The sequence below is a fragment of the Apostichopus japonicus genome, chromosome 2 (genome assembly GCF_037975245.1).
Source record: "Apostichopus japonicus isolate 1M-3 chromosome 2, ASM3797524v1, whole genome shotgun sequence".
In the NCBI taxonomy this organism is placed as follows: Eukaryota; Metazoa; Echinodermata; class Holothuroidea; order Aspidochirotida; family Stichopodidae; genus Apostichopus; species Apostichopus japonicus.
The window spans coordinates 5,768,255-5,793,373 of record NC_092562.1 but is presented as its reverse complement, the minus strand read 5'-3'; the positions used below and the strand labels follow the sequence as shown (position 1 = coordinate 5,793,373).

The window sequence follows — 25,119 nt, the reverse complement described above, 5'->3', positions numbered from 1 at the left end:
ACTCTGTGTATTGCCAATAACGGGCAACGCTTTTGTCCACAATAATATCTATGTGTCGAAAACAGGAAAACATGAATCACGAATAAAGTCATTGTGTTGACTGCGAAGAGGTTTCCAGACTGCCTTTGTTCCCGGCCCGGACCTACAAAGAGAGAGTATCGTCATGGGGAACTGTCTTCAAGGGCAAACTAGTGATGATATATCTCTTCTACATGACGAAACCGAAGCGCTTACGGTTGATAGAAGAGGCCCGCCACCACCATACAGACCAAGGGTAGGCTAGGCTAAGCCAATCTAAGTATTTCGTCGTTTATATCCTTCCCTGGAATAGCCTAATTTTAGTTTCATTGAGTAGCCTAACGTTGGGCTAAAGTTATTGTTATTAGAGTATCACTGGTACGTCAGGCATTGCACCAAGTTATCCTACTGGCATTAGGCTATCATAAAAACTATGGCCGCTGCAACCTTTACTAATGACTCTAGGCCTAACTAGAGTTAGCCTAGATTAACTTAGGCCTGACTGTAGTGATAGTGTTACTTTTAAGCTAGGCTAAGTGAGGCTTTACTGTTACTTATGCTTGGCTAAGTACAGTAAGGCCTAACTGTAACTGTTAGTTTTTTGTAGGCTACAGTAGACATTCACAGTTAGTTTCTGCCAAAGCCAAAGTATACGTAAGTTCTGCTATAGAAAAAGGGGGTACCGTAATCTCCACACAAGGTACTTTCCGACTTCTGCACACTAAATTTGTCAGCAGAAAACTTGTAAGGTCTTTGTCAGCGGAAAATGCTGTTTTATTTTTAGAGGAGCAGAATAGCTCGCCAGACTGATAAGGCACATTGAAATGATCTAGGAGGATGGAGAAGGATTGAATTTGGCATGAAGGTGATAGAATGTGGCTCCAAGATTAGATTCTCGAGATAGATTAACTCGAAAGAGGAACATGATTTAGTACAAATGGCAGTGATGTTTAATATTAGTTACAAATCATGGTGTTAAAAGGAGAAATCAAGATTCTAAAATCATTATAACCAATTATTAAACCATATTCTTGAACCATTATTAATCAATGATTACGCGGGCCTCATTTGCCTTTTTACATCGACTGCCACGGCCTTGTACTTCTTTTTGTAATCCCTAATTTCTTATACCCATGCATGCCTCCAGTAAATAATAAACAGCTTATCTTTCTTGACATTCACTTAGTCTAACCATCCTTCTCGTCTCATCACTATGAATACATAATGAGGCTTTAAAATACTTGATGGATGAGTGTTGTTTGTTTTACATCTCAACTTTCAGGAGGATGCACCAGTTTATCATGTAACACCAGCGCAGAGAAGAAGCGTCAACCAGCTGAGCGAGGAAGAACAGATAAAAATTGCCAAAAGAATTGGCCTTATACAACACTTACCTACAGGCCAATATGATGGAAGCAAAAAAATAAGAGAGTAAGTACAGTGCTTGTGTCTCCATTAGTGTTAATAATGGAAGCAATGAAAAAACAGAGGGATTTGTAGAAAAAAAAAGAAAATAGTTGACATGGTTACTGTATTATGTCAAAGTTAAACAGTACCTTCCACCAATGGGATCTACTGTAGTTTGTGCTGTTCAGCTCTCAAAAACTAAGTCTTAAATGAAGGGTACAGAGGTTAATACTGTATTAAGTGATAAATAACATGTTAAGTACAAACTTGTTCTTCACTATTAGGAAATACTTAAATACTTGATTTACAGGCCAAGAGACAAATGAAGTTTGAAAGCCCACAAAGTTTAATTGACTGAAACAGTATGAATATTGTACATGTACATGGTACTGTAATTGTAGTCTGTTCCTTGTCATTGATATACTTTTGGTTAAGTGTGCTTTACATTTCTTGAGTTATTTATGAATATGACAGACCTCTGGTTTATACTTAAGAACCTTACTATTATTAGATTATAGCTCTACTGATATAGGTGACCAGTTGCTGCCACAAATCTCCAGATACAATATGACTTGTTTTGATCAAGTACAATCTTAGTTTGAGTAAATTTACGTAAACTTGTCTGCTAAACTTTTTTAGAAGTTGGTGATCACTGAAAGTGTGAGCTAGCTTTAAGACACCTGAACATCTTCTACAACTGACTTCTCATTTCTTGCAGCGCTTCAATTGGCACAGGCTGGTGTATTGTGTATGAATACTAACTGTATATGTTTAAAGCATCATTGTGTGCACTTATCTTTTGTATTTCTGGCTACATACAGAGGGGTCTGCCCGATATTCATTTATAAGGTTCGTTATTCATAAAGGTCATTTTTCATAAGGTTTGTCATTCATAACGTCCATTTTTTCGATAAAAAGGTTTGCTATTCATAATGGAAATAAAGGTTCGTTATTTATAATAAAAAGGGATCATAATTCATAAGGTCCGGTATTCAAAATGGAAACGAAGGTTCGATATTCATAATGGGCAAAACGGTTCGATATCCATAATTGACAAAAAGGTTCGTTATTCATAATGTGACAAAGGGTTCGATATTCATATAAGAACAAAGGGTTCGTAATCCATAATAGACAAAAAGGTTCATTATTCATAATAGGAAGAAAGGTCCGATATTCACAATGGAGCGAAGGGTCCGTTATTCATAATGGGAAAAAACGTTTGTTATTCATAATAGGAGAAAGGGTCTGATATTCATAATCGATCAAAGGGTTCGTAATCCATAATGTGAAAAAAAGTTCGTTATTCATAATAGGAGAGAAGTGCGTCATATAGCCTCATCTTGATTAAGTTGCACTGGAACTAACTGAATGTTCATAACCAATTACATAGCATCAATATAAACCTTACCAGGATTGGCAAGGACTCAAGCTGGGTCTATATGAACTCTAGTTTGGAAACTGTTCTAGCCTACTGTCTACAGTAGATTGTAAACTACTCTAGATTGGAAACTACTGAAGCTGGAAATACAGTAGAATGGTATTAATTTAATCCAGGCCCTTAGTACTTACAGTAGGAACAGTAAGCGGTACATTACTGACCAGTGTAATAAAACAATACAGTAACTTGCTTGTACTGTATGTTGGTCTACAATGTACAAAACTGAAGGGAATTTTGTACATCATAAGTGACTGTATGTACACTGTAGTGAGTCATTTCCATTGTGTTCATTGTGTGGATTTCCTTAGTGAATATCATAGTAATACAATGACTTGTCAGCCTAACTGCAGGGCCTCCTATGTACTCTGAAAGTGAAAGTCTAAAAGTCCCAAAGGGCTTACAGTTGGCTTCAGTATAAATTGTAAGTGTTCACTGTACTACAATGTACAGTATGCAGCTCAGCAAGCAACCATGATACACTTTTTGAATACATGTTGAAAAGAGACCAGATCCTGATTTTCTTAACAAGCTATATTTGTAGCAAGTGGTATAGACTGTACAACATGTTGAAATGATGTGCTCTGAAGGCAAAGTTACATGGAGTGAAGTTGTTCTTCAATCTTTCAACTATACTCGCCTTTACAGTAAACTAATACATACTGTACATACTGTAGATTGCATAAAGATACACTAAGGCCTTGCAACTACAGTAAATACATGAACTAGCCTGTCATCAAGGAAATATAGTTGTCTAACTAATCAAAATAAGAGTATGTAGTTCAAGGAAGAAAGGGGTCATTGTTTCTTTTATGCATGAGGAGAAGATGTAGTGATCACTCTTAAAAATTGTGTGAATATTACAAGCCAGCCATTACTGAATTAGATGTTTGCATATCATTGCTGTCTATGTTACCAATGGTTAGATCTGTATGTTTGTACACTTTTGCATTGATCCTGTTGTTTGTATTGTTTGGGAGATACTGGAGATCCAGAGGTGTCATAGTGCCATGATTGTGTTCCAAAATCTTTTAATTTTTTTTTTTTTCATATTTTCAAGGCACTGTACAATGAAACAATGTTGACACTGAAACGATGGCATCAAGTGGATGCAACAGCTCCACTATTTTTATTTATTAGAAATTGCAAAACCCATCTCCATTACAAAAGTAAACATCGCAATAAAAAAAATTAAAAAAAGAATAAGAAGTTGGAAGCACATGTGACAATGTTGTCATGTTAAGACTTAATTTCTTAAGCCTTGTTTGTAAAAGATCATTAAATCTGTTATATACAGTATATCTCAGAAGTGGAATGAGATTTTTCTTAGCTATTGGGGAATGTTGAATGTTCATTACATCACAACCACATACATTCTAGTAATGATGAATGGGATTTGTGTCTCCTTTAAGCTTGCAGTGGAGTCAATAATCTTATGGGAACAGCTACAGAACAGTTGTCAGGCTGGTTTGAAGACCTTTTTGGTTTACAGATCTAGAGTATGCTGTATGCTAGAAAGTAACTCTTTTGGTTTTAGCTTATAATCTATTTAGGAAGGAGAGTAAATGTCTTTGGTTTTGTACATGCCTTCGATAATGAAATAACCTTTATGCAATCAACTTTGTGTGTGTGTATAAACATGTGTACATGTGAAGCTAATCTTGTCAAGGTGATATCTCAAACTCTATCTGACCTTTTTTTTTGTAAACTAAACCTTAAAACCCTAATCTTGCCCTAACCTAAGCCCCATCACCACTTGTTGTGCAAATACTTTTAAGCCACCTACAGTAAAGTTAAAGTTGAAGGTTTACAGTCTTGTATGAGGCTAATGCCTCCTCACATGACTTTACAACTTAACCCCTGGTCATTGGTAACTTGTCACACCCACACACCAAAGTGTGCACAATTCAATCAATCTCTCCTGGGGCACCACAGTGCACCACAACCACATGTCCCCCGGGGGACTTCCCATAGGGTGCAGCCACAAACCGGCGCACGCAACTATATTTACAAGTTACCTCGCAGGTCCCCATTTATACACCTGGGTGAAGAGAGGCAATGGAGATAAAGCGCCTTGCCAAAGGACACAACGCAATGATCTGGCCAGGGCTCGAACCTGTAATCCTTAGATCACAAGTCCACTGCCTTAACCACTTGACCACAACGCCCTCCTACAGTACAGTAAGTGAGTATTATTGAACTGTACTTTGGAGGTCAAACGTCAAGAGAGGTGAAAACCATGGGTAAACATGTTAACTCTGAATGTTATTACACTTCCTTTTGGAAGGCAGTGGGCTACAAACAAACTACAGAACTGCACAGACTTACAGTTCTGTGCCTCCTTGAATAGCAATATTAAACTGTATTTGACAGTGTTTCATGAATCCTCTTTGTATCTCAGTCATCTTTCCATATTTCTCCTTGCAGATGTGTCATTTGCATGCTAGATTTCCAGATTGGAGATCCCGTCCGTTTCTTGCCCTGTATGCACATCTATCATACTAAATGCATCGATGACTGGCTAATGAGGTCTTTCACCTGCCCATCTTGTTTGGAACCGGTTGAGGCAGCTTTACTTTCTAGTTACGATGACGGTGCTCAGTGACTACCATCGTTCCGATGATTTCTTGACCATCTCTTTGTATTTATGCTAAGGTACAACTATGGCAGACAGACTATGATCACTGCTGTAACGATACTTGGTGATGTAGTAGAACTATGGGGAAGATAAATCCAATTTTATCAGTCAACTGTTTGAGGCCTCCATCGGTTAATTCGGTTTCCATTTAAAGCAATGCCAGTGGCACTGCTTTGATATGTACAGGAAGACACATACCTGTATACCAGGAGAACGCTATAGGCTTTACTGATCTAAACTATTCTCTCATCAGACTTGTACTGTAACATGACATTCAGTAGTTCATTGCAGTCCAAGGAGAATACAGTATTTCTACTTTTGAGGGTTTTAATGAATGTGAAATGCTTATCCTGGATATAATTGCTTTCATGCAGAATAGATCAATGTATGGTACTTGTAAACGAAACAGATCTTGCAAAGTTATTATATTATTAAGATGTAGTTTGTAACATTAATCTGTTCTACTGTATGATTGCCACTGTTGGAATCTTGCATTGGGTCGTATGATAACAGACATCCAGCAGTATCACATAAACTATACTTATAGTACAGGTAGCAACAAAGGAGCCAATTTGCAGTAATTTTCTTATTTTTGGTGAGTGACTTGCACAATGAACTTTTGCATTGTAAAAGATAAAGGTGACTGTCAACATTATTTTCTTATTACATACATTAGGAAACATTTTGGTTATTCTCAGCCAATTACTGTATACTTTTGCAATGTCAACATGTGTTTTACAATCATGTATTAGTTTTGCTGTTGATGGAGTTGTATTGCATACTTGGTGTGCCATCTGAATTGTACACTGTACAATAGTCTAACAGCTTAACATTAAACTTCAAAATAAGGAAATGTCCTAATTATGCAAGCGATTCCTCATTCAGATTAAATTCTGATAAATATTAAATTTAATAACATTTTTCTTCTGACTTTTAATGTTTTAAGAACAGATAAAACAGAAATATGATATAAAAGTACATGTCATCTAATTTATTCAAGAATTCAGAATATTAAGAAGCAACTGTAGCATCATGACACATGTATGTTTATTGTTTGTGAACTCATGTACATATGGTTTACTGTATGCCAACACATGTATGAGTTACTGTATGTGAACTAATGTATGTCTTATTGTATGTGAACTCATGTATAATTCACTGTATGTGAACTCATGTATGATTTATTGTATGTGAACTCATGTTTGATTTATTGTACAGCATGTGAACTCATGTACAGTATGATAAACTGTATGTGAACTCATGTATGATTTACTGTATGTGAACTCATGTTTACATTCCATGACGTCTTTGATGTCAGAGCTTTTATGTGTTCTCTGTTTGGGGAAAGCCCCACATATTGACACACAATTTCTGTTGTACGGATCATGTGTCTACTGCCATGTTGTGAACACAGAAATGTCAAGAGGATTTCCCTCTCAAATACTACACTGTTATATCAGTATTTCTTGTCAAAATTAGTCAAACATATGTGAATTACATCTAGGAATACTTCAATCATTTTGTTAAGTATGGCAGAGTATTGTGTGGGCAAACTTGCAAGCAAGCGATTGCTTATAGATGTGAGGTACATATTTGTAACAGCCTCAGAGGCATTGGGAGATGGTTGTCTGGAATAATCCTACTGAAGTATGTCAGAGTACTGTAGGCAAACTTGCAAGTAAGTGATTGCAAATAGATGTGAGGTATATTTGTAACATAACGTTGAGGTCCAGGGAAAAGATGGTTGTTGAGATTATCCTAGTGAAGTATGTCATAGTACTGTAGGCAAACATGAAAGCAATGAGTTCAAAGATAAATGTTAGGTTTGCTTTTAACATCCTCAAATTGAGGTATATTGGAGAGAGGTTGATGGGAGCATCCTTCTTTAATTTTGAATATTTCTCCACTATTGATTGAGACTAAGAAAACTAATGTTTGATTGATCTGTATTTAACTATTGTCATTTTTCATGCTCATTCTTCACAAATCTATAGATTTCATGGTATAATTAAGGAAAAATGAAGACTTCATAAAGGGGTGCCTGGTGACATATAGCTGGCCCAGGGCCACACCTGGCTCTCAATGCGGCTGCCCCTTTTTCACATACATGTATATCTTTGCCCATGAGATGGCATAGTGTGTAGTACATCCACCTCACTCCACCTCTAGCCCTACATTAAGAACCTGTTCCAGTTCCATTTCATATTTGTTAGGTTACTGGGGTATCACTTTGCACATTTTACTATCAGTGTTAACAATGTAGTAATGGTTTGTCCATTATGAAGTTTTAATTTGGTTATAGTATAGTATGTTATCAAAGTAGAGGTACAGACTTGAGAAATAATGTGAACATTGCAAAGTCTCCACGTGTGCAAAACAAGGTGTTTATGAAACCAACATACCACATGACACTGCCAGTACGTCTAGTAGCATGGTCACTAAAATACTGATTCTAGCACTCAGGATATAAAGTATTTGTATAGTATATGATGCATCTTCAATGATACAGAACAGCATTAAAGTTTCAAGCGATTGGTCAAGTGCACAGAAGTCAGACTACAGAATATGTACTTCGTTGTTTGGACTAATTGATGCCATAAAGAGTACACTATCAAATATCTTACTATCGTATCAGAATAGCAAGGTAGATCAGCATTTTTTCTCAAATTTGCTTGTTTTTGGCTTGATCAATGTGTTGAGTGCATCCTACTTTTAACCTTCATTCACTGTATTGGATATAATGATAAGGGCTCATTCAAAATTTACTTAAGTGAGTTTAACTCTTGAAAGTGCAGTTCACTTCGGACCCGTGTTTATTTGCTTGAATTATACTATTTGGCATTTATACGTACTTCATGAACTTTTTTGAGTTCAATTTATTTTTCATGCATACTGTCTATGTAGATTTAATCAATGGCATGTTTTAGAACCACAAGTAGCTATACCTTTTTTATGTTTGCAGAGCTCAATAAACTCTAAGAATGTTAACAAGCATTTAAGAAAGGAGTTATTGTTTATCAAAAGAAAGACTTAATATTTGCTATTTAGTGAGAAGTCTTCAGCATGTGATATACCTTGCATTTCTGGTATATATTTAAATCCCATGTTTACATTCCTTGTTGGCAAATCTCTTCAAGTATTTAAAAAATTCAGTTTTGGCTGGATATGTGTCTCCATTGAATATTCATTTTAAATTATTGTAAATATTTTATTTTGTAACCAAGCATAGCATATCTCTAACCCAGAAGGGAATGTCATTTTTCCTCTACTCACATTTATAAATATAAAGAATGTGTTGAATATGGGCCTGTATTGCCAGATTCACATGTATTGCTGCCTGCAAGCAATCCCAAAATATAACATAATGTTAATTTTTGGATGGTGACTGTTGTTTTCCTGGGGGTACTGGCAAAGGTATTCCATGTCAACCATTCCTTGTACCTACTGTAGGAAGTTACAAAGTTGTGCAGTTGTGCATGAATATGTTCAAAGAGCTGCCCACCAGGTTGGACCCAGCATTCCTTGTACCTAGGAAGTTACAAAGTTGTGTAGCTGTGCATGTATATGTTCAAAGAGCTGCCCACCAGGTGGGACCCTGCATTCCTTGTTCATTTCAGCACCATCACAGCACTTTAGTTAATATATGAAACAATATGCAATGAGTGTGATCAAAATTGCCTGCATTCATTATATTTATTTTTGCCATGTTTAAGAAGTAAAAGCTATTAACCATTTCTCTACTTGTTTTATGGTATATACAGTGCAAATAATGCAAATGAGACCAAACCAGTCTATCTAATTTGTAATGCTGAAGAAAGTAATTTTTTTTTTCAATTTTCATGAAGATAAATATGTAAATGTTTTTGCAAGCTACTCCTGAAGGTTAGTGAAAATATGTATAGAATTACACAGTGAGGGCAGGTTGAGGTAGAGGGTATAGCAGTCGAGAGGGGAAGGGATAAGAGTGTGGGTATACTGGGGCCTGGGTCAATAGTTGTTAAGCCAGACATTTGAAAGAGGCACAAGAAAATGATTTTGAGAATGCTTCATTTGAGAGCATTGTATCTTATTGTGTTAACTTTAATGTTTTTCTCTGAATAAATGGACTTAACTGGAGTATATATATAAGCAAGAGTTTCATGTGCGTATCCTTTAAAATGATATAGATGCCATAAAGTACATAGATGACATGTGGAATCAAAAGGGAATTTATTTTTACTGTGGGATCGAGTTTTCTGTTAGTTCTTTCCTTTTTAAGTATTGTCGTATTTTGTCCATTTGTAATGATTTAAAAAGTAATATATGAGGTATGAAACTGCCTGAGACGCTGTAAGTAATCTGTCTGACTGGTAATAACGAAGGTGTTGCTGAATCTATTCTGATAATTATGGTTATTACTACTTTGTACAGGTACAAGTTGAAAAATTATAAGTGCAATAAATGGCTTGTTTGTCAGCGTGTTTACCTTTTCTGAGTTGTGTATGTTTGCAATACACTCTTGTAGATTCTCTTAGAGTATACTTGGAGAATTTCATTCCATAAACAACCTTGCCACATTGAAGAACTAACTCTCTGCTTTTCATTAGGTTACCACTCTCTCGCTCAATAGAATGTTCACATTGCTTCTTTCTAAATATTTCATAATAATGTAACTTGAATCTGAATCCTGTATTTCTCCACCTAAAAGTGCTAGCAAAGCTATTAATTAAAAATTGCTTTTTGAACATTAGTTTGAATCAATAATGCATCAAATTTGAAGCAAACATCATTCCCCCCCCCCCCCCCCCACATTTGCCTGTTGGCCAAGCCATCTCACCTGTTAATCATTTTCAGTGACACTACCAGTTTACAGATCACTGATAGAATTCACATTGTCTGTACAAATACCACCAATTTTTGTTCATGTTAATTGATATCAATTGCTGGAAAGGAAAACAGTAGTTAATTGAAGACTGTGCCAGCCAACCTTCAAGTATCTGACATAAAGCTACCAAACCAACAGTAATCATTTGTGTCTTTCTGATGTCAGCTGGTTCAAGGGCGTAGGAACCGGGGAGGCTGGGGGGCGCCAGCCCCCCCAGTGAAAAATATGGTGGGGCGGAAGTATCATTCCGCCCCGCTCCGCAAGTCAGAAAACCCCTTTTTCATTTCCAAATGAGAAAAAAATCTCATTTGGAGCACCAAATTGCATTTAAGGCCAGGTGAAAATGCAAAATTCTTTACAAAATGGAGTGGGAGTTGAAGTGTGCTATATTGCACCAAATTGCATCTGAGGCCACCTGGAAATGCAAAAAAATTCCAAAGGGGAGGGGGCAGACCCCTCCCCCAGGCCGGCCATCAGTCTTCAGCCCCCCCACTCAAAAGTACCTTCCTACGCCACTGACCTGGTTAATGATTATTTAACTTGCATATCAACTACAGTAATGCTGCATTGACTGTTCACCAAAGGTTCAGCTGGAAGGATGAGACAGCATAATTCAATCAGTAAAACAACACTTTTGTGGGACAGATGATTTCTATGTTGGATGAAACAAAGGGTCATCAAGTAAGTTTTATCAAACAATATCACAATATGATTAGAAAGACCATATCTCCTTGTTCTCACTATTTTCATATTACCATATATAGCACTGGTCACCTTGGTATACACCAGGGTTGTCAAACCTGCGGGCCACAGTCCGGCCCGCCGCAGGGTTGCGTCCAGCCCGCCGAGATGCTATACAGTGCGAAGTTTTAGTGAGCAGATTTATTGATAACAATTTGAAGCTATATAATCAATCATTCGAACCTTCTGGGTCCAAAAAACTGCATACAGGTCAGTTTGTGTGACACTCTCTCAGCGGAGGGGGGGGGGGCTGAACTTTATTCATCTGTTTTATCAGGAAGGAAAATAAATCAATGCGCTCCGTGCTCACATTTTGTTGCCTTGGGCTTCGGGCAAAAAATCGAGCGTAGAGTTCATGCGGCCCCCTCTTTCATCATAATCATTCGATGTGGCCCTCCTCTTCAAAAGGTTGGACAACCCTGGTATACACTAATCACACATTTTAAAAATCTGTGCTTTAGAACCTGATTGTCCAGACAAATGTCCGTACAGAGAAATTGCGCAGTCTGGAAGAGCTTCCAGGGCCAGACTGCTTTCCTCACAGTTTGAATTTTTTTTGTTTCTGAACGAAATATTCAAGTTTTCTGTTCAAGCAAGATATTCTCAGCTGCAAACTTGCGTAATTGAGCATTGATGTGCTTCAGACTGGCCACCTCTTCGGCTTGTCTTTCTGCAACTGTAACCGAGGGTTTCTGTGAGGGTCAAGAGAGAGGGTTTAAAAGTAGATGTACATTGCAAAAAAAGCCACCAAAATGAGACATCAATTAAACACTTCTATGGGAAACTTGCATAATTCTGAAGTGATAGGTTGTAAAAATATTGTGTAATATGACTCGCCAGGCCACATAACAGATACCAAGTTATGTAATGCCCACACAGCGCTTTGAGCCTTTTTTTTTTTTTGGGGGGGGGGAAGTGCTATATAAATATATTCAATGTATGTATGTATAACTATCCTGTTCAATGAACTTAAATACTCAGTGAGTTTCACTTCTTTGCACCAGATATAAACAGGTTCAGGGCAAAATTTGAATGGTCATCCGAGGCGACAGATAGGAGATTTAACTCATCGAAGAGTTTAATTGATTTCAGATTGCATTGTAACTAAGTACCACCAAATAGGAACATGATAAATTGGCATCACCCTACATTACTTTGGAGATTCTGAAAACAAACTCAGAAGTAGGCCTATGATCCATATATTCGAAGAGAGTTCTATTGGCCCAAAGCTGTTGTTCTGTTAATCAAACCTGTACGTCTCTCCTACGTGTACATATCAGTGTTTTATTCACCAAAGCTACACTTCTCTCCTACAGTCAGTGTTCTATTCATCAAACATACACATCTCTCCTACAGTGGTGTTCTGTTCACCAAACCTGCACATCTCTCCTACAGTGTACATATTGGTGTTCTGTTCATCGACCTACACATTCTCCAACGCATCTACATCCCTCCTACAGTGCACATATTGGTATTCCAATCACCAACTTACATCTCTCCTACAGTGTACATATTGGTGTTCCAATCACCAAACCTACACATCTCTCCCTACAGTGTACATGTTGGTGTTCCAATCACCAAACCTACCCATGTCTCATACAGTGTACATATTGGTGTTCCAATCATCAACCTACACATCTCTCCTACAGTGTACATATTGCTGTTCTATTCACCAAACCTACACATCTCTCCTACAATGACATATTGGTGTTCCAATCACCAAACCTACACATCTCTCCTACAATGACATATTGCTGTTCCAATCACCAAACCTACACATCTCTCCTACAATGACATATTGGTGTTCCAATCACCAAACCTACACATCTCTCCTACAATGACATATTGGTGTTCCAATCACCAAACCTACACATCTCTCCTACAATGACATATTGGTGTTTCAATCACCAAACCTACACATCTCTCCTACAATGACATATTGGTGTTCCAATCACCAAACCTACACATCTCTCCTACAATGACATATTGGTGTTTCAATCACCAAACCTACACATCTCTCCTACAATGACATATTGCTGTTCCAATCACCAAACCTACACATCTCTCCTACAATGACATATTGCTGTTCCAATCACCAAACCTACACATCTCTCCTACAATGACATATTGGTGTTTCAATCACCAAACCTACACATCTCTCCTACAATGACATATTGGTGTTCCAATCACCAAACCTTCACATCTCTCCTACAGTGTACATATTAGTGTTCCAATCATCAACCTACACATCTCTCCTACAGTGTACATATTGCTGTTCTAGTCACCAAACCTACACATCTCTCCTACAATGACATATTGGTGTTTCAATCACCAAACCTACACATCTCTCCTACAATGACATATTGGTGTTCCAATCACCAAACCTTCACATCTCTCCTACAGTGTACATATTAGTGTTCCAATCATCAACCTACACATCTCTCCTACAGTGTACATATTGCTGTTCTAGTCACCAAACCTACACATCTCTCCTACAATGACATATTGGTGTTCCAATCACCAAACCTACACATCTCTCTTACAGTGTACATATTGGTGTTCCAATCACCAAACCTAATGTGTTGTTCAGACAACAAAAACAAGACTCGGACAAGCAGAGGAAGTTGCCCAAGAGTATTTCTTTAAAGTTTGTGTGTTTAATCAACATTTATCACCTTTAGCAGTGTGAAAGAGGGATTGTAGCAGGGAAGAAATGAACCCTACACTATGTTGCTTTCATCCTTTGTGCATCGTGTATGCCACAGTGAAATCATACACAGCAATTCATGTCCGTCTACTGCAAGATAGGTTGGCACATTTACTATGGTTGAATTAAGTGACTCCTAAACCAAGTAACAAATTTGGAGACCGTTATCCCACATGTGCTAATAGTTAGCAATACAGGAGGGAGAGGGCAAAATGTGACTGACCTTATCAACTATTTTTTTCTTTACAGACATTATATAAAAGTTAATGTATTAGTCCTGATCATCTGTATGGATGGCAGGTGTGGGGAGGGGGGGGGGGGGCTAATACAGCCAAAGCTTAGCTGAAAATACCACTTAAACATTCAACAAAATAATGCTGAGTACCATTGGCTTTGATTATCAAGCACCTGATCATGTAAAAACAGGTACAGTATTAATAGCAAAGAACTGTACCTCTTCATGAAGAGCTGATTGCACAGCTTCTGTCCAACTGATCTCTTCTGGAATCTGCAGGAAAATGAGAGGTTGTAATTTATCATGCGACTTCTTAGTGGCAGGCACTTCCAGGCTACCCATCACTAAGAGTGACTAGGTTATTCCCTTCTCCAAAATAAAACAAACAGAAATGTTACTAGAGACCAACATGGTGGAATTTTAAAGTACAATGGACACCTAGCCAACTTGCCCTATATTCAGTACATTTGTTGTGTGTGATAATCTCATTCAAAATCTGTTGAAATTTTTCAAAAAGCTCTTTTTGTTTCCAAGATATACACATTTGAAGTTTTGATAAATCTGGAAAACTCATTAAATATGTGCAAACTATGATGTGGAGTATTGCCCTAATCAAAATGCTTATTTTAGGCCTTAATAAGTTACCCCTTAATTCAAACTCACAAATGATATATATATCATTTGAATAATGTGATGTTTCTCTTCTCAAAGACAAATATATTTTAAAAAATTCCCTTTTTCCACAAACCTGTGTTCAGTGTCCTTGAAATAAAGGTTGTAAATACAAAGTAATAACACAACAGAATATTAGGTAGTTACTCCCTTTACATCATCAATGTGCATAATTAGCTAATGTATATTCATAAATGAAACTAGAATTAATCGAGACTTGTAAAATGGTAAATCTTTGATAGATTTTGATGAGAGTTGTAGCTATTTTCATGATTTTAAGAGTGATTAGGACAATGTTGTTCGTAGGTGTCCCTTAACTAAGAATAATAAAGAAAAATTTCTTCCAATTTAAATATATTTTGTGACATTAGAAGATACGTTCAAACACCAAAACAAGCAATTTCTTTGATCACTAAGCCAAAAAAGGATTATTCTTTGAGAAATTGAAAACACAAATTGCTTCAATTCACTGTCAGTGATTATTTCACCTCATGCTAAATACTGACTAGGAAGTTGCTGGAACAAGCTGTAATGTACATGTGCTCTAGTTTCACCTCATGCTAAACATTGACTAGAAAGTTGCTGGAACAAGCAGTTATGTACATGTGCTCTAGTTTCACCTCATGCTAAATACTTCTATAAAGTTGCTGGAACAAGCAGTTATGTACATGTGCTCTAGTTTCACCTCATGCTAAACATTGACTAAAAAGTTGCTGGAACAAGCAGTTATGTACATGTGCGCTAGTTTCTATTCATGCAAAGTAATGCTAGAAAGTTGCTGGAACAAGCAGTTATGTACATGTGCTCTAGTTTCACCTCATGCTAAACATTGACTAGAAAGTTGCTGGAACAAGCAGTTATGTTCATGTGCGCTAGTTTCTATTCATGCAAAGTAATGCTAGAAAGTTGCTGGAACAAGCAGTTATGTACATGTGCTCTAGTTTCACCTCATGCTAAATATTGACTAGAAAGTTGCTGGAACAAGCAGTAATGTACATGTGCTCTAGTTTCACCTAATCTTAAATACTGCTAGAAAGTTGCTGGAACAAGCAGTAATTTACAAAGACACTGTACTGGTGAAATGTTTTCATCCCAGTAGCACATCTGTGATTTAGCTGTACGTCTGTGATTTATCTCAGCTGTACGTCTGTGACTTATCTCAGCTGTACCTCTGTGATTTATCTCAGATGTATGTCTGTGTTACTGAGTGGCTAAATTAAATATTTACCTGGAGACTGTGATGCCACCTGACAGGGGTACCATTTACTGCATCTTCATCCTCCACTGCTTCAGTTAAAACAGTTGATGTAGAAGGAACATAGAGATGTCGCTGGAAGGGCCTGACAGGGAGAGTTGGTTTGCCAGTTTGAATTTGTAAGATGCGTGGCATCATTATGAACATAGCATTAGTGACGGTGCCTGTGCAGTATATTAAAAAAAAAAAAATTGTAGAGATATGAACACTGCCCAAACTTGAGCAACATCAGTCACCATCAAACAGATATGACAGACACAATAGACAAGAAAATAGGATAACAAATGTTTTAGGAAGACCAAGATGTAGAGCAGTCACAGTTACACAATGTGTGATGCTAAGTATATTACTAATATAATATAGAGCAGTCACAGGTACACAATGTGTGATGCTAAGAATATTACTAATATTACTAATATAATATCTAGAGCAGACATAGGTACACAATGTGTGATGCTAAGTATATTACTAATATAATATAGAGCAGTCACAGTTACACAATGTGTGATGCTAAGTATATTACTAATATAATATAGAGCAGTCACAGGTACACAATGTGTGATGCTAAGAATATTACTAATATTACTAATAAAATATAGAGCAGTCATAGGTACACAATGTGTGATGCTAAGAATATTACTAATATAATATAGAGCAGTCACAGGTACACAATGTGTGATGCTAAGAATATTACTAATATAGAGGAGGCACAGGTACACAATGTGTGATGCTAAAAATATTATTAATATTACTAATATAATATAGAGCAGTCATAGGTACACAATGTGTGATGCTAAGAATATTACTAATATAATATAGAGCAGTCACAGGTACACAATGTGTGATGCTAAGAATATTACTAATATTACTAATATAATATAGAGCAGTCATAGGTACACAATGTGTGATGCTAAGAATATTACTTATATACTATAGAGCAGTCATAGGTACACAATGTGTGATGCTAAGAATATTACTAATATAATATAGAGCAGTCACAGGTACACAATGTGTGATGCTAAGAATATTACTAATATAATAAAGAGCAGTCACAGGTTCACAATGTGTGATGCTAAGAATATTACTAATATTACTAATATAATATAGAGCAGTCACAGGTACACAATGTGTGATGCTAAGAATATTACTAATATTACTTTTAGAGCAGTCATAGGTACATAATGTGTGATACTAAGAATGTTCCAATTTATATTATAGAGCAGTCACTTGTACACCATATGGGATACTAAGAATATCACTAATATTACTCACTTGAACACAATGTGTGATACTAAGAATATGACTAATACTCAAACTCTTCTTGTCATTCTTTTCTCTAGCATTTTGACTCATTACTGCCACCTTTGCAATATCAAACTTGTTCTATGAATAGCCCCTGCCACTAGCAATGAAAATTCCAGGACTAGGTATCATGTTTGTTTGACAGGCATTCAGTGGAACAAGGGGTTACTTTATGATAACTACAGGCACATTTGGTATTTTCTATAATTTCATCACAACAAGTAAGTCCATGTTGCTACTCATTTTTGCTTGATTAGAAAGATTGTGTTTGAGAGTGGTTGCTACTGTATGCTGAGTGCTACTTAGCATTAGGAAATGGATCCTAGTATATGTTCTTTGGCATCTAAGGGGGTTGCTAAGCAAGTGATGGGAGTCACTTGGTCCCCATTTGTCATGATTTTCACCCTTGCCTACCAGCCTTCAATCTAGTGGTCCTGGCAAGCACAATTTCCACCCCACCTTATTTTTATCAGATTTGACAAAACTAAACATGTTTTTGTTTCCGAAGAAAATCTGTAAGCCCTTAAAGGACAAAGGTATTTCTTTGCAGAGGCTTCCAAGGTATCTTAGCATACCTTTATGAAGTACTGTTCTGATGCACTGCCTGCTGGTGATGTGCCATATTCTAGCTGTGCTATCTTCACTGCCGGAAAGAAGCATTGAACCATCCATAGAGGTTGACAAACATGTAACAGCTTTGCTGAGATGGGAAGCAGCATAAAAATCAATCATTAATAGTCTTAATAATGGGTTAGGTACAGACTTGGCATTGTAAGGTGGGGGAGGAAGGTTTAGATGGGCAGTTGAGTGTCATGGGAGACGGTGCCTTAGATGGGCATCTTAGTGTCTCGGGAGAAGAGTTGAGTGCCTTAGATGCCCAGCTGAGTGTCATGGGAGTGGTTGGGTGCCTTAGATGGGCAGCTGAGTGTCATGGGAGTGGTTGGGTGCCTTAGATGGGCAGCTGAGTGTCATGGGAGAAGGTGCCTTCGATGGGCATCTTAGTGTCTCAGGATAATGGTTGGATGCATTAAATGGACAGCTGAGTGTCTCAGGAGAATGGTTGGGTGCCTTAAATGGGCAGCTGTGTGTCATGGGAGAATGGTTGGGTGCCTTAGATGGGCAGTTGAGTGTCATGGGAGAAGGTGCCTTAGATGGGCTTCTTAGTGTCTCGGGATAATGGTTGGGTGCATTAAATGGCAGCTGAGTGTCTCAAGAGAATGGTTGGGTGCCTTAGACGGGTAGCTGAGTGTCATGGGAGATGGTGCCTTAGATGGGCATCTTAGTGTCTCGGGATCATGGTTGGGTGCCTTAGATGAGCAGTTGAGGGTCATGGGAGATTGGTTGGGTGCCTTAGATGAGCAAATGAGTGTCATGGGAGAATGTTTGGGTGCCTTAAGTGGGCAGCTGAGTGTCATGGGAGAATGGTTGGGTGCCTAAGATGGGCAGTTGAGTGTCATGGGAGAAGGATGCAAGAGTGGGGAAAACTAATGGGAAAGTTTCATTATATTACATCATTTTGTTGTTTCTAATAATATGAGCAAATTTGGCAAGCATAGTTCCCCTCCACAGATACCCTTCTTGAGAACCACCAGAGGATCACCAAAAGATTAGCAACATCCTATCCTCTTCACCAATCTAAGTGAAGGAACCTCATGAAGAACAGCCATGCAATAACTGACCCATGACCACACACAACTTAGGGGTCTTTGAAATCAAGATGAAGTATAGTTTCATTTTGTGGCAGAAACTGTGGAGAAGTTCATCAGTCCTGAGTTGCCCTTTATTCCCTTCACAAATATTCTCAATAACACTTGGCCATGTTACCTGTGTCCCTTGTACGTATTCTCATGATCTTCAACTAGTCTCTGTTGACCAGTAACCTGCAAAGAATGTGTCACAGAAAAAAAAAAATCTTCATTGTCATTGTTGTTGTTACCATCGTTGTTGTCAAGGTGATGCCTCAATGGGTCCAAACAAAAGATGTGCTAAGAGTACAACATTATCTAAGCATGTTAGAAGATTTCAGGACATTTTTCTTATGTAAATTGTAAGCCTTCCGATCATGATGGTATGTGTGTGTGGAAGTACGAGTATGTATGAAATGCTTTAACTTGTGACGTTGAAGACTTGTGACCTTTAGACTATTAATCATGAATGCTCTCCATATTGAGAAGGCTGAAATAAAAGACTTGGCAGGGCAACTACTGAGATACATGGCAAAGTTTATGTACTTATCTAAACAAACACTGACACATGAGTCATGTTAATGTTAAACAAATTGATTGTAAAATTGACCACGTTCTCAAATGACCCATGGGTATAAATGCATAATTCATGAGGAAGAACTTATGAGCAGGAAGTAGGTCATATGAGGGAGTATTCATGAGGAAGTAGAAACAAGGAGAATTAATGGCAATAAATACCTTTTCAAAGAGGTTGACAGAATAGATACTTCCATCTAGACCTCCTGCAAAAATTCTAAGCTGAGCTGCATCCATAGTGACAGAGAGGATGGGAGTATCAAATACAAAGGAGCAAAGCATCTGGCCTGATGGTATATCCCATAACTATGCAAATAGAGAAGAACAATGATGGACCACACTGACACAAAGGGATGCTGGTCAATCATGGTTCAATCAATGGTCAATCAATCAATGGTCAATCAATGGTCAATCAATCAATGGTCAATCAATGGTCAATCAATGGTTCAATCAGCAAAATAAACAGTTTAGTGACAGTAATCTGCTATGAAACCTTGCATAATATATATATTAACATTTGTCTAACTTCCAACAAGCAAGTTTGACAAACCTTCACAGAGATTCAGGATGCTGGAAAGATAAACTGCAAACTGTATGGGGTAGTACTTACTAGTCACACATTATCTCACTATACAGACAAAATGTTAAGGGACTGTAATATTGTACTAGATGCAATAAATCTGAATGATATTGTTGAAGGATGAATGTTTGTTTGACATTTGACTACTGTACTTAATACCTATAAAACCATGATAATATCCAAATAATAAATGGTTTCCATTCGTGCAATAGTGCAAATATTTCATGAGTTGAAAGATGGAATGTTCCATTCAACGAGGCGCAGCCGAGTTGAATGGAACAAATTCCATCTTTCAACGAATGAAATATTTGCACAATTGCACGAATGGAAACCATTTATTATTTGTTTTATACAACACCTTCAAATTTGGATATAATTGGATGTAAAATTCACTCATGCAACAGATTGTTTTGAACAGACAGGTTTCTCTGCTCTCTTACCATTGAAAAAAGTGCTATCAAAAAAGTATAACACATGGTTCTATTTCATAGAGTGCAATAGAACGGATTTTGCATGCAATCGACGAGCAATTGACCAATCAAATGGCCGGAATATAATTACAGTAGGTGTTGTATAATGGTTACTACCAAACAGTACTATACCTTGCATGTCTGGTCCTGAGAGGCAGAGACCACCCTGTCAGTGATTCCTCCCTTCCCACAATGCAAGTCTGTTATCGGTAAAGCATGATGCGACCAGATGTGCAGAGGATCTTGACCCTGAGATTGTTCCCATTGTAAAGTGCTAAAATCAAACACAAAGAATGTTATCATTATTTAAACAAAATATTGTACCTCACACATACATGGATATTAAGGGAGGAAAATATACCATCCACAAAGTAACACTGGAAGTATCAAATAAAACAGAAAGACAACAGGAAAACTAATTCCTAAACAAGTTTTATATATAAATACATTTAACTTAAAGTGCACATTCGAGTTTTGATTGCAAATGGCCTTTTACAGATAATGAGAGAGTTCTGGTACTCACTAATTCAAATCATAAACAGTAAGTATGAAGTTTCATACCACATTTATTTTGAGAGTTATCATGTATATTAGGTTTTCAGACTCTGACCTCTATTAATCTCAAACAACATTTACTTCCACAGGAAATACAGTATAGGTGCTGTGTCTCAGTAAGGTGGATCCACATATCATATTAATGAACTGCATCTATTAAGCTTTGCTGCTACATTTATCAGGTTTACAAGAATTACATATTTTGACCTTTTGTGACCTTTTGCCTTCAGCAAGGAATCAAATAATCCTATCATAATAAAATAGCTGGTCTGATGTTTGATCCAGATAGACTACTTTACATATGACTCTGAAGCAGACCACACAGTTAGGAATCATAATTTGAAGCGTCTACTGTATGTATAAACTGTCTGGAAAGCTTGCAGTGAACTCAAAAGACCTTCTGTTCACAGTAGTAAACTTGCAATTTTCTCAAATGTTCGCTTCCTGTGGCTTAAATGCAAGTAATTATTAAGCCCAACAAACCACTGCTTTGTGTCACAGGCCCTACAGCAGTTTAACTCAAATCTAAGATACTGTAAGCAACAACCATTATAATGCTTTCATCTGAACCAATAAACTTATACTGAAGTTTGACTTCATCTTTAAGCAAAACAAAAGGAAAAGGAAACAAAAATGTAAATATGTGATTTTAATTTAGAAGAATATGGAACACCATGAATAAGGTTCTATATACTGTATCTCCTAATAGAAATGCTAATGTTAAACTGATATCAAAATCAGAAAAAATTTTAGTTTAGTGGCATCAAAATAAATAATTTGCACACACATCAATCAATGCTAATAAGCAACAAATCCATATCTATGACAGTGGCTTGCATCCTTTTTCATATTTGATAGCAATCAGTCAAATCACCAGACCTGGATTCTAATGACTGAGGCTTCCATCTTTTATAGTATTTCATAGGAATTGCCCTGTGTCTCAACTGACTGAGGCTTCCGTTCTTCGCAGAACTTAAAAGAAGGATTCAGAGTTTGAAGTCTCAAACACTGTGTTTTTATCCTATCAGGGCAGTTTCTGCCATTCATTCACTACTCTGTCAGTAAATATAACTATGTCCAATTTCTCTTGCATGCACATATATTCACTAATTTGCCAGTAATTGCCTGAAGAAACATGATTGACAGGGTTTTTCGGAGGCCTTATCGTATTTAACTTTCCACCCAATTTCCAGTAGCCTACTTCACAATTCATGAGGGTTTCATAAACGAGCATTAAGGAAGCATTGCAAAACACTGTTGAGCCCTCCAGGTAATATTAGTAAACACAGTTCTAAGGGTACATGTGTAATCAATCTCTGCAACTTTCACAAAGGCACACTGGACATCAAGATGTTAAACTGTGCTTACTTACCTTGCAAGATCCCAAACCATGATGAGGTTGTCTTCCCCTCCAGAGAGAAAATATGATCCATCATCAGTGAAGCATATACATGTTACTCTCTGAAAGTGCCGTGATAAAACTGCCAAAAGATGACCTGTTGAGATCTAAAGCCAAATGTTTAAGTGGGTCAAATACTCTGCAAAACTAAAACATTCCTGTTGCCATTTAAACTAATTCAATGTATTCTCTTACCTTTACATGCACACATTAATCCATGGACCAGAGAAGAGCAGTTACACTAGCAACAAACCCTTAACTCCACTGGCTTTATAGTGATACTTCCCAAATATATAAGAAAACTTTACAGAAACACTGGACCATGGATATTCAAGTGCTGACTTCAAGAAATCAGCAAGGTACCTGCACTAATGCCAAACTAAGGGGACATCAACTATCAACTTCATTCTTGTTTTTAAAATTTAATTGTTTGTGTGTTGAAAATGTTTCCAGGCAATGATTTACTGTATGTTTACCTCACATGACCTTTGGCCTTCCAGAAAATGAAAGGATCTTTGTACTTACTTGGGCCCTCTAAGTACTACAGGTATGAAGTTCACATCCCAGCTTTGCAAATGTGCACAATTATGGTGCTTAAGATGCTTGCAAAATTTGACCTAATCCATGTTAACCTCAAGAGGCCTACAACCTCCACAAATTGATTAGGGATCTTATACTCACCGGGGTGAGGGGGGATCAGATACTGTACTTACTGTAGTATAGGGAACAACCAATCTTCACTATTTTAGTTTTTGTATAATTTGTGTTTACAAAGTTTACATCCTTCAGTACTTTGAGGTCTGTTGATTTCAAATGACCTTTGACCTCCACTTATTTCAATGGGATTCTTGTTACAGTATATTAAAGTATGAAACTCAACCAATTATTACATTTGTTGTACCTTATTAAACCATTTTCATGTTTTGACTTACATTGACCTCAAGTGACCTTTGGCCTCCACCAATGTTTGAAGGTTTATGTACAAAACTCACTGAAGGGGTTCTGCAGACGGTACCAATTCTGAAGATTTAGCAAGTTTCACTTTTGCATACATGTATCATGCTACAAAGTTTTCAGATTTTGAGCTACATTGACCTCAAAATCAAATGATATCAACCTATACCAATTTCAATACAATACTTGTACTTTTTAAGGTACAGTATAGAGCTACAGTATATATCATGTATGAAGTTTCTCCAAACATTGATTTTTGCAGTTATCATGTTTACAAGGCTTGCAGACTAACCTCAAATGAACTTTGACACCCACAAATTTCAATACAGTTACAGTATGAGCTTCCATCTACAGTAGCTTTATCATGTTAAGTTCTAATATTTTCTAAACCACAGAGCTACTGCTACAGTACTAAGTGTACTGTAGCAAATAATACTAGAGTTGGAGATGATGATGATGATTTCAACTTTAAAACTGGGTAGTTCAAGGGTCTGGCAATGAGGGAGAAGAGGGAAGTAAAAATTAGGATAATTTGACATATTTACTGTACCTGCCATATATTAAGTTTTTCTTCAATTCCACCAATGCAGTATGCTGAATCAGGGCTTGCTGCTAAGCATGAAACATGTCCCGAACAAACCATTCTAGTTTGATGCTGCTCCTGAATATGTTGAAATAAAAAAAACATTGAATATGGTGTCAAAATCATCACATTCACTGATCACACTTTTCATACTAGAATAAAGACTTCAGTTTATCTTAGAATTCATGTAGGATAGTTGGTTAATTATTGATGGATTCATCTGTACTCTGTCATTTTTTCCTTGAGACCAGTAGTAGAGGCACAAGTGCTTAGCCTTTATTACAACTAATTTATCGCCTAAATAAAACTCAGAATGCACCATGTCATGTCTATTTTTTTCTTGCTTGGGCAGGAGTCACAGGACCTTGTTAAAAATAAATTTCTGGGCTTATTCTTCTCACTGACGCTTCCAACAAGGTTGAGAATTCTTTTGACAGCATATTATTAGCAGACCGTGGCAATATACCCCCTGGTTGGGATAATCGTGGGTGCTCTCACAGAGTGAGTGCATCATGCAATATGGGTACAAAAACTTTCGCCAAACTAGTACCAATGCTTACCCTACGCTGAACTTCCCACATGTTCAATAACGGTTTATTACTGTCTGCCGATATAATGTATTGTCCTGAAAGAAGGCATAACGAACGAAGTTTGCTTCCGCTTCCCTTGTAATGAATTGATGTGGTATCTGATAAGGGATTCCAAATACAACAGTTCCACATCTGACCAGTAGAATCACTTGAAATCACAACTTCGTAGGGCAGCGCCATTTTGTTCCTTGAGAAATCAGTTTTACACATTGTACACGCTATGTTCAGTAAAATGATCCGGATCCATTGCATCGCAACATCATTACCTGCTTGAAGATAGCGGACATAAGTAGCGGACATTTAGAGCTGACAATGAGAGCAGACAATCAGGAGAAAAGCGAAGAGCGCCGCCTATTTTCTAGCGGACAAAAGCAACGGTGAAGGTGCAGTGGTACTCAGTAATTGTACATAAAATTTAAGACAATTCATCCCAAAAAAGGAATATTCATAATT

General features: G+C 37.2%; 2 protein-coding genes across 3 annotated transcripts; one reads left to right on the top strand and one right to left on the bottom strand.

Moving 5' to 3' along the window:
• Positions 1–9,942, top strand: LOC139975916 (RING finger protein 11-like). 2 transcript variants are annotated; one of them, XR_011795958.1, is made up of 4 exons: positions 1–274; positions 1,301–1,449; positions 5,288–7,083; positions 7,202–9,942. XR_011795958.1 is itself a non-coding variant. In XM_071984210.1 (3 exons), the coding sequence occupies exons 1-3, from the start codon at positions 164–166 to the stop codon at positions 5,463–5,465; spliced, it is 438 nt and encodes a 145-aa protein (XP_071840311.1). In that variant the 5' UTR covers positions 1–163; the 3' UTR covers positions 5,466–9,942. The 2 variants fall into 2 exon arrangements, 1 of the variants encoding a protein (XP_071840311.1); XM_071984210.1 differs by having other exon boundaries at positions 5,288–9,942.
• On the bottom strand, positions 9,942–24,904 carry LOC139975908 (WD repeat-containing protein 18-like). Its single transcript, XM_071984199.1, has 10 exons — positions 24,637–24,904; positions 24,044–24,154; positions 22,513–22,646; positions 20,718–20,859; positions 19,698–19,841; positions 19,099–19,154; positions 17,850–17,974; positions 15,946–16,136; positions 14,265–14,318; positions 9,942–11,795 (listed from the first exon to the last, which is right to left on the bottom strand). Exons 1-10 carry the CDS (start codon positions 24,874–24,876, stop codon positions 11,679–11,681), a joined length of 1,314 nt encoding a protein of 437 aa, XP_071840300.1. The 5' UTR covers positions 24,877–24,904; the 3' UTR covers positions 9,942–11,678.
• Between the last annotated feature and the right edge of the window lie 215 nt (positions 24,905–25,119).

Excerpts from the sequence above, each read along its gene's own strand:
- LOC139975916 (XM_071984210.1), top strand. The coding sequence starts at position 164 with ATGGGGAACTGTCTTCAAGGGCAAACTAGTGATGATATATCTCTTCTA. Across the intron at positions 275-1,300 it reads CACCACCATACAGACCAAGG|GAGGATGCACCAGTTTATCA; the intron begins GTAGGCTAGGCT and ends CTCAACTTTCAG. Across the intron at positions 1,450-5,287 it reads GGAAGCAAAAAAATAAGAGA|ATGTGTCATTTGCATGCTAG; the intron begins GTAAGTACAGTG and ends TTCTCCTTGCAG.
- LOC139975908 (XM_071984199.1), bottom strand. The coding sequence starts at position 24,876 with ATGTGTAAAACTGATTTCTCAAGGAACAAAATGGCGCTGCCCTACGAA. Across the intron at positions 20,860-22,512 it reads ATGGTTTGGGATCTTGCAAG|CACTTTACAATGGGAACAAT; the intron begins GTAAGTAAGCAC and ends GTTTGATTTTAG. Across the intron at positions 14,319-15,945 it reads GGTGGCATCACAGTCTCCAG|ATTCCAGAAGAGATCAGTTG; the intron begins GTAAATATTTAA and ends ATTTTCCTGCAG.